The sequence below is a fragment of the Cystoisospora suis genome (genome assembly GCF_002600585.1).
Source record: "Cystoisospora suis strain Wien I chromosome Unknown contig_497, whole genome shotgun sequence".
Classification (NCBI taxonomy): Eukaryota; Apicomplexa; class Conoidasida; order Eucoccidiorida; family Sarcocystidae; genus Cystoisospora; species Cystoisospora suis.
Genome location: NW_027153298.1, coordinates 10,574 through 19,954, shown reverse-complemented (window position 1 = coordinate 19,954; position 9,381 = coordinate 10,574). Strand labels below are relative to the sequence as shown.

Sequence of the window (9,381 nt, the reverse complement as noted above, 5' to 3'; positions counted from 1 at the left end):
TAGAACTACTCTTGTGACAAAGGAAAACCGCGCAGTTGTCAGCAGGGTTGAATTGGCCACAAGAGCATTACCAGAAACACTCCCGAAGTCGAGAGGCTTTCAACGGCGTTGGAACCACACGCGTTTCTAGTCGACTGAAACTCCCCGTCAACGTCGGGCGCCTGAGATACCCAACGGCGGCGCTCGTTCGATGAGCTCGCACACTACTTCCCTCACGAGGGAGGTGCGAGGAAGCATACACATGGCGAGTAGCCAGCTTCATGAGCTCGTGTGCGTAACGAGCGGCTACATGAGAGACCAGGACCGGGAGGAAGTCCAAATCCCTTCTCCCCCCGGCAGGAACCACTGACGCACCATCTCCCCCCGTGCTTGCCGCTATCATTCCTAACACGAGGGTGAGAGCGTCGGCTAGGGCTGGGCGTCTCGCTGGGTTCAGGGCATCCGCCGTGCATCGAATGCCGCGTGTACGGAGCATGCCAAAGCGTCCCTAGGTCGTACACTGAGAAGATGGTGAGAGAAGCAGCAGTCACACGAACTGACCAAAGTACCGGTCGCTCGACGAGTCTTGAGAGCTGCTGCCTTGTTGGGTCCCGTATGTCTCTTCGAACCACTTGATATAAATATCGCAGACTTTGGAATAGAAGCGCATATCACTGTTGGTTGAGTCACGGCTCTCCCTGAAAACCCGCGCCTGCTCGCAGGTTCATAACACAAACTCAAGAAGCTATGCCGCGACCAGCGTCGGCCGCCACCCTCTCAGACTCTGAATCACAAGCTGCACCGGAATCAGTTAGAGCAGGAATCCGCTTCTATCCCGTTACTCGGCCAGCTCCGGTGCGATGGCACTTTAAACCTTCAGCACCATATGGCACCGGCGCCAGCCGCTTGTGTGAAGGATTCAGGACACGAGCCACCCAGACAAATACTACGAGCTAGGGGAGCAGTGGGTCGAAGACCGCTGTTAGGGAAGAACTATTTGATTTTTTTTTCCTAGAATGGATGGTGACAGTGGCAGATAAATGTGTGAGACTGGGATACGACAGGACGGGCGGTGCAGCTAACCCTTGGGTACGTTGGCACGAAAGAGCCTTGGCCGTCGACGCTCCCCGAGTTCGAAAAGGGGAGCCTCTAATGTGCGCCCTTGTTTTATGGAAACGACACTGCCGGGCGAACAGAGGAGTTTCTACATCATGGTAACTCGACGCCGTATCAGTGTCACCACGGCTTACCATATAAAAGTAAGAAGGTGCAGTTTTGATGGCTTCCGCGCCATACTCGGAGGCCGAATAGTAGATCTGCATCCATCAGAACGTCACTGTGACGCCAGACCATCTGAAGACAGTTTGGCATTCTTGATTTTTCTGGTTGAAGTGACGGGACGCGACGTCTCCTCACTGGCTTGAAAAACACCGCAGGCGGCACCGTCTCCCGCTCGTGGGCTGGCATAAGTGGAAACGGTGTTGGAGGGTACGCCTCGGACCCCCTGAACTGACGGCTTCTCGGCAAGTGGTCTGTGGGTGACTAGTCAAGAGGATCCCAGATCCTCATTAGTTTTCTGTTAGCCTGAGGCGTTTTGCGGGAGGCTATTCAGGCGGCGCACTCACATCCAGTGCACAAGCCTTCAAGGCATCCTCAAATCGATGTTGTGCTAAGTGCAACCGCCCGAAGTTGCGATACAGATGGGGTCGCATCTTCTGGTTTTCTTCCGGGTGCTTGAACAAAGACCAGTTGGCCTGCACGCAAACGGGAGAACCATGACCTCGATGCTATCAGCACGTGACCATGGTTGGGGTGTCCCCGCGCCAGTCCCGCATAGTAGCTCCAGCAAGGACCAAGAGGAAGGATCGCCAGTGCTGAGTTGTGGAGCGCCAAATGCGATTGTCTGCAGAGAGCTCACCGCGCTTTACAACCTGGTTTTCCCGGTCAGAGGCTGTACCTCGGTGCTCCTAGTTGTCTGATCTATGTAGACCGTGCCGAACCGTCAGCAGATGAGCACACTGGACTGCCGCCATGTGTAGTGGAGATGACTACAGCTTACGAAACCCATCTACTCTTGCCAGTTTTTCACATATCCGGACAAATCGGAGAGGGATTTCAGCCTTTCAAGAGCGAATGCGCCTCTCATGACCGTGCCCGCATCAAGTCCTCGCCGCGCGTGACCGAGGACTTGATGCGTGTGTCGCGACCTTACTAACGTGAGGAGCTCCTCAGCGGACTGGAGACGTTGAAGACCTGTAACCAAAGCAGGGCAACACAGTAGCTTCCGATACTCTTCGATGAGCCCTTCCGGTCGTCTCTCTTCATTGTCGGTGGTTGGGCAGGTTTCCTGTACTCCCCATTCTCTCCCTGGGGTAGCTTCGCATTGCTGTCGGAGACGACACGGAGAGCACTGACCCTCTTCAAGGCGGGGCGGCCGACGGCTAGGATTAAGCAATGAACAGCTTCGCGGGGTGAGTGAGAAGCAGAACTCCATTCGTACCCAAGTGAATTTCCGCGAGAAGGAGATGAGCTGCCACGACCTCGGGCGCGTCTTGGCCGTACAGAACCTCGGCCATCTTCAGGGCGTACAGAGCGCCGGCGGCGGCGTACTGATACTTTCCCTGTACTACACATTTCTGTGCCGTTGCGCGACTAACTTCTAGGACCTTCCGCTGAAGATGGTCAGACCCAAAAGCACGGGAGCTCCCTTGAAGAAGCGAACGCGTACTTTCACACAGATCCCAGATTCTCATCCGCGGGAGGTCCGACTTCACACTACCCCGAGAAGTAGACGTATAAAGCCCGCGTGGTTACTGCGTTGAAGCTGGTGTCTGAGTGCCCTCATTTTATGCGTCGCACGGATGTTAGCCCTCGCCTTCTTTTTTTTCCGTTTGTCCTTTCTAGTGAGCCTGTCGGCACCGGGCGCACAAATGATGAACGGGGTATCGTTGCCCGGCCCGTAGCCCTCCCGACTTTTTCTCGCGACACGTTTGCATTCTTTCACTTCGGGATACAACGCTAGGTCAATCGGTTGGTCAGAAAAAGTGCATCCGGCTGGCCCCGACAGAGTTTTTGCTGCTATTGTTCGCTGCTACTGTTCGGACCGGAGGTTCGCGCAGCTCGTACGAGGCAAACTTATTTGGCGGTGCTCACCCTGATCGCCTGAAGGTCCTTTTCTCTTTGCTGCCTGTCCTTTTCTGTCCCGACAGTCTTCCTCTCTTCGCGGAGTGCTGTGACGTCTCGATGGATCCGGTGCAGCACACCGTACCAGTCCGTCTCGAAGTGTTCTTGTGTGCTAAACAGATACAACGGTTACACTCACTGCGGAGACTAACTAACAGCCATACAAGCGGAACAGCTCCAGGTCTCCATGGTCATACAGGCGACTGCTGTTGATCTTCGCTAAGAATCTTCTATCGTCTACACTGCTGGCCAGGTGGCGCGAGACACCTTGCGGCGCCTGGCACCCTCGGCTGAGCTGGCACGCAAACATCGATCGGCACCCCTACGATGCCTGGTATCTTTTCTTCCCCTGAGAGGGCCCGAGAGCTGGGGAAGATCGGGCGATGGTGTCGGCTTACCAGTAGAATGTCGGGCATTCAAGACATCGAAACGTGGCTGGTTCGCCGCAGATCTCGCATTTCAGATTGACGCCCTTCGGTAGGGCGAGCCTCTGAATCTTTACGGCCGACATAGCGGATCGGGGAGCTGCAACATCTGAGAACTCTATCCTCTCTACTTCCTTCGTTAAAGACGCGCTGGGCAGCGGCCGAGTCGCCGGTGGCTTGAGCGACCCTCTTTTTCTAGGAAAGCAAGTTAGCCCCCCTAGAGTGCAGATGACTGCGCCCAGCTACTGGCTGGCGCCTGACAATGGCTCGGGTCTGTGAACAGGTCGCCCCGCCCAGTCTCTGGTGGCAGAACGTACGCGCAGTCTATCTTCAGAAGCTCCTGCTGCGTTGCGGTTTGCGTTCTGAAAGAGTAACAAGGGTCCTCTGAATGCGCCCGCCGCACCCCGCAAAAGCTGTCAGGGGAAGGAATGCAGGAAGTCTCCTAGTTCGCACCGGCTGCAGTATGGTCCCCTGTGGAGCCCCCTATATTTGTGCAGTTTGACAAAACCTCTGCCACGCTGTGTATCTGTGTTTCACTCGCTGACCGCAATCCTGCCCTTCTGGGGGCGCCCGACAATCGCCGTTCATTGAAACAGCCGGCACAGCTCCACGTCGCCAGTTCGGTTGATTGTAAAGTCTCCTCTGCCTTGCGGTACTGAGTCCGCACGCCCGTTCTCTGCTGAGCGACCACACGCGGCAACCGAGAGAGTCTCGAGCAAAAACGGAACCTCCAGGTTGAGAAGCTGGTCCCAGATGACACAGCTTTCTTAGGTAACTGTTGCCGATCTCAGTGGGTACTGGTGCATCTCTCGCATATGCACGCCAGACTCACTCGACTTGCTGGCTGTCACGAGAGAGGCTTCGATGCTTTCGAAAGTCTTTGAATTATTTGGAGACACTGAAGGGACCCACATGCATACGACGGTCACGGCACCCGCGTCAAACCTCTCCAGCCTTCACTTTAGGTGACTTCTCTGATAGTTCTGAGGGAGAAGACTTCACATACACGGTGTAGGCGGATCCCTAGTGGGTCCTCTCCGAGAACGCCATCTGCTAATGCTTTCGGCATTTCAGTGCTACACGCGATTTTTCAGTCACCGCATGCATCGGCAATCGGCTCGCGACTGTCTGCGACATTCAGAACGCTCCATGGTTAAACACTACGTGCAGTAGGCCTCAAGCCTAGGAAAGCACATCTGCACTACTATCAGCTAAAGAACTTCTCTTGGTCTGCTTCACCTCCGAACTGACAAGAGGAGTCTAGCCGCACGGTGGCAGCGCTCACCGTGTTATCACTTGTAGTCTTGTGGACAGCGCACGTAAGGCTTTGTCTAGCGCCGAAGACACAGAGGAATGTCTTTCTGCGCAACACAAATGTGTAATACCAAATTCAGGCCGGCAATTTGCACACTCGGCTAATAGTCCAGTCACTTATACCCTGGAACATTCCTGCCCACGGCTAAATCGGGAAGAGTAATCTGCTAGACAAGCTGCATGCCTTCCCAAGATGCAGGCAAGGAAAGTTGAGTTTTGACTTCATACGGGAGCAGTTCGTGGAGTCCATGTGTCAGGAGCCATCATCTGACTCATCACGGATCTTATAAGACTCCTACTGTTCCCGATACACGTTCTAAGCGGATTTCGCTTCATCTATTTGTCAAAGGCGCGTCCATCATCTTGTACTTCCGCAGTTCTTTCGCAACATCCAGGAGAATACCTCTCGAATCATCGTGTTTGGGAAAAGCAGCCAGTGCATGCACACAGATTTTGAGCACAAAAGGAGAAAACACCCCTGGTCACAACAATTCCCCTGGATCTACTTGACTGCCCACCTTTTCCTTCTTTGCTTCTGACTTTTTGTTCGCCACCTCCTTAAGAAACCTATCTAACTGCCTGTGGAATTAAAGCTTGCATTTGTCCTCCTTCCTGCCAGCTACCGATTTGCTAGTGTCCTATGTGCCACGTGGATCTTCTCGATCCCTAGTCATCTCGTTCGTCACCTTCAACCAGCCATCCCCTCCTTCGGCAGTCACCTGATTACGATTCTGTCCGTGTGCCGCAAGACGAGGACAAGGAATGGAGAGATCTCACAATGTGAGATGCGCAAGATGAATTCTCATCCCATCGCTGACTTCACTCGACATCTACTTGACTTCCTCGCTTTACGGCCGTCCTGTGTTCTTTACTTTTCGTTATTTTACACCGCTAAGGAGCTTTCTCCCTACTTAAGGGACCCTACGGATTTCATCGCTCCCCGTCACTTCTCTGACGACTGTCTCTCTGCCAAGGAACGAACACCCTAGCATTCTCTTCTTGTGTCTGACTTACCCGTTCACCACATTCGCGTCGCCTCTCCCAACGTTCATTCGCATCGTATGGATCACATCTCTCCCATTTCTTTCTCTGCTGGAGACGTGGAGCCCTTTTGACAGTGTGTGACAGATAGATAAATAGACATCCTATCAAGAGATGCCGATACTGCCTCTTAGCCTTTTAGAACGACGAGCAGTAAGAACACGGACTGATAACATTCCCGACCCTTTCTCTCTAATCACGCGCGTGTCCGCCCTGACAACACACAAGTCGATCCTCATTGCTTTCCTCGTCCTTCTACGTATGTTACCTTTCTGTGGTTCTTTTTGGACGTACTTCCTCAGAAGAAACGTTTTCTTACGCTCTATTTTTATCCTCCTTGCCTCTAGTCTAACTACACATGAGCCCTGGGCGAATTCATCCTCCACGCACAGTGTGCTCTCTCTGATGCATGAAGGAGAGCGAAGGGATGAACTGTCGATCTTACTCGACGTTTCTTCTTCTCTACATATATCCGGTCTCCTCTCGAGGAACTGAGAGAAACTGCTTGATGTAGCCCCGAGACAGATAAGGCTTTTGTATGTCTTTTGATTTGGATTGACAGCGTCTATCTCTTTGTGCTTCTTTTTTTCTTTTTAGTTAATGCGTGCAACGACTTCGCTTTCTGCTGTCTCCTGATACAAGCTTTTCACTTCACGATGGCAAACTTCTTTGCTGATATCCAGTAAGGCTAAAGAAACAAGAAGAAGATCAAAAGACACGTTGTGTATAGACACTCGAAAGTGAGAACAGTGGCACACACGTCACTCCTTCTTCAACTTCTATCCACTTGACTCACCCCGTCTCTACTTACTTACTTACGTCTTCTTTATTCTCTCTTTCTTTCTTTCTTTCTGCCTGCCTGCCTGCCTTTAAACAACTTCCCCCCATCGATCCCTCTTCTTCTTCTTCATACATTCTGATGCCGTTCTTCTTCCTTGCCTGTTCTCTTCTTCTCTATCCTCTCTCTTCTCAAGTCTTTGTCGGACTACCTCTCATACCTTTCGAGAGAAGGACCATCGATTCCTTCTTCACTAAAGATCTCTCTCTCTCTCTTTTCCTTCATCTTTCTCTGTCTCTTTCGTCTTTCTCTTTCTCTTCTCTCTAGATTGCATGCTCCATATGGAACAAGACATAGTGAAGAAGACCCTCGCCCCTATCCATCGTTCATCTTCTATCTACCGCAATCTCCTATCACGAGTCCAGCCAAGCCTTCGCTTCTTTCGTTACAACCTTATCACGAAGAGGAGGCATCTTCCTTTTCTCCCCTCTGCCTTTCTGCTTCGTAACAGAAGGATGGTGTGTAGACACCATCTTCAGTTTTGAGTCAACTTTACTCATCTTTCTTTCTTTCGTTCTTTCGAAGACATCTCCTTTCTTTCTTTCGTTCTCCTTCTCTTCTTTTCTGTCTTTTTCTTCTATCTTGTGCCGCATCCACGCAGAACAGCCTTGAAAGAGTCAGAGGCAGTCGGGCAGGTAAGACGTGAAACATCTCCCTTGTTGTTTCTCCCCCCCCCCCTCTTCTTCTTCTTCTTTTTCATTTTCTCTCTCTCCGTCATACAGCCTGGTGCGCCTTCCTCGAAAAAGGCAGCTAGGATGTCGACTTCGCGCAACAGAAAGAGAGAGAGACAGAGAGGGGAGGTTTCTGTCTCTGTCTCCCTTCTATGGGGCATGACCGAGATACTGAAGAAGAGAAGAGCCGATAAAAGACATCCTAGGTGTTTGTGTCTCTCGCTCGAGCCACATCTATAGACCTCTCCAGCTGAATGGTCTTTCTTTCTTTCTTTCTGTTGCAGACTTTACAGGTGTTGATAAATGAAATGAACTCAGGAGGAGAGCACATGACCCTCGCGCAGATCGAGGCAGCTGCCAAGCATGCGATGGACGTGGTAAGGAAAAGAGAGAGAGGCAAGCACACACATGGGATCGACTTGAAGATTCACTCCTCTTCTTCTCCTCGCTGAAACGTTCTTTTCTACTTTCTCATCATATCTTGCTTTTTCCTTTCTTCTGCTCTTCTCTCTCTCATTTCATATCTCTCCTTTCACATACTCGCGTGCAAGAAACTTCTTCGTACTCTTCTGTCTACGAAGGAAGGGTTATATTCGTCTTCTTGTTGATAGCTTGCCGCCTCTTCATACACGAATAGACACGTCTCGTGGAGCAACTTCGATCAGATCAACGTGTATAGAACATAAATGAACGTTCTCTTCCTTCTACTCTTATCTATCCAGATTTATTCAGTCTATCGATCTATCTATCTAGCCATCTATCCTTAGTCTATCTATCTATCTTTATCTATCTATCTATCTTTAATCTTTCTATCTATACACGAGAGAGGACATGGGAAGTTGTTTATCTTCATTGGGGCAGGTGTATGAGGTGTAAGGAGTGCCAAGTGCATATTTGTTTGCGTCTCTCGTTCCCTCTTGGCTAGGATGAGAATCCTGCCATCTCCTACACAGAAAAAGAGTGCTTGTCTTTCTCTTAAAGAAGACAGCTATCTATCCTTTCTCAGAGAGACCAGGTTTTTCTTTCCTCTTTCTGTTCTTTTTCATCTTAATTCACATCTGTCTGGAGAATTGAGAGAGAACATCTCTCTTCCTTCTCTTTCTCCCCCACCCGTTCATTCTCGGTATCTTCTCTCTTTTCTTTCGAGTTCGTGTACGCGTAAATAAAAACCTTTCTTTCTTATATGAAGAAGAAAGAGAGGTTCTCCATCATGTTACTTCTCATGACTTTCTCTTCAGAGACCTCACGTTGCAGGTGTAGCCGCAGGTACAGGAGCGACGCTCGTTCTTAAAGCGACAGGAGTCTTTCGAGGGGCACCTGTATGGAAGTCCGCTGCAATTGTTATGCGTAAGAGCAACTTCATCTTTCACAGAAATCTCCTCCCTCTCATCGGAGACTCTTCCTCTTCTCTTCTCTCTCTCTACATCGGATGTACACGTGTAACACTATTGATCTATCTATCTCTCTCTAATCTATTAATCTATCTATCTACCTATCTATCTATCTCAGTCTATCTATCTATCTACTACCAATCTCCCTACATCGGCGGATATTTTCACACGTGGTAGAGACGTCTGTACCAAGGAAAGGAGGGGAGGGTCAGTGTCGTAGCTAGCCACACGGGGGTGCTGAGGAGTTGCCGTAGTAATACACGTCAAAGGTAGAGGGAGAGTCAAGCATGCGTACAGCCATACCTGGATTCATAACATACACACATACATACATACATGCATAGATACATACATGGTTACATACGTAGTTACATACATAGCTACATACATTCATACATAGATACATACATACATTCATACATACATAGATACATACATACATACATTCATACATAGATACATACATACATACATACATACATTCATACATAGATACATACATTCATACATAGATACATACATAGATACATACATTCATA

At 50.2% G+C, this 9,381-nt stretch overlaps 2 protein-coding genes across 2 annotated transcripts in view; one reads left to right on the top strand and one right to left on the bottom strand.

Annotated features, from left to right (window-relative positions):
- Positions 1 to 2,047: 2,047 nt before the first annotated feature.
- CSUI_001258 (zinc mynd-type containing 12 family protein) lies at positions 2,048 to 3,781 on the bottom strand (the record flags this gene model as incomplete). The annotated part of the gene is made up of 4 exons (XM_068061464.1): positions 3,561 to 3,781; positions 3,133 to 3,274; positions 2,480 to 2,651; positions 2,048 to 2,232 (listed from the first exon to the last, which is right to left on the bottom strand). Exons 1-4 carry the CDS (start codon positions 3,671 to 3,673, stop codon positions 2,048 to 2,050), a joined length of 612 nt encoding a protein of 203 aa, XP_067926560.1. The 5' UTR covers positions 3,674 to 3,781.
- A 1,289-nt stretch (positions 3,782 to 5,070) lies between these two features.
- Positions 5,071 to 9,381, top strand: part of CSUI_001257 (uncharacterized protein) — an 8,123-nt gene continuing 3,812 nt past the window's right edge. The window contains exons 1-5 of the mRNA XM_068061463.1: positions 5,071 to 5,681; positions 6,540 to 6,624; positions 7,382 to 7,415; positions 7,736 to 7,828; positions 8,690 to 8,798. Of these exons, the coding sequence (XP_067926559.1) occupies positions 6,599 to 6,624; positions 7,382 to 7,415; positions 7,736 to 7,828; positions 8,690 to 8,798 (262 nt within the window). The 5' untranslated portion in view covers positions 5,071 to 5,681; positions 6,540 to 6,598. The remainder of the gene's footprint in view (positions 5,682 to 6,539; positions 6,625 to 7,381; positions 7,416 to 7,735; positions 7,829 to 8,689; positions 8,799 to 9,381) is intronic.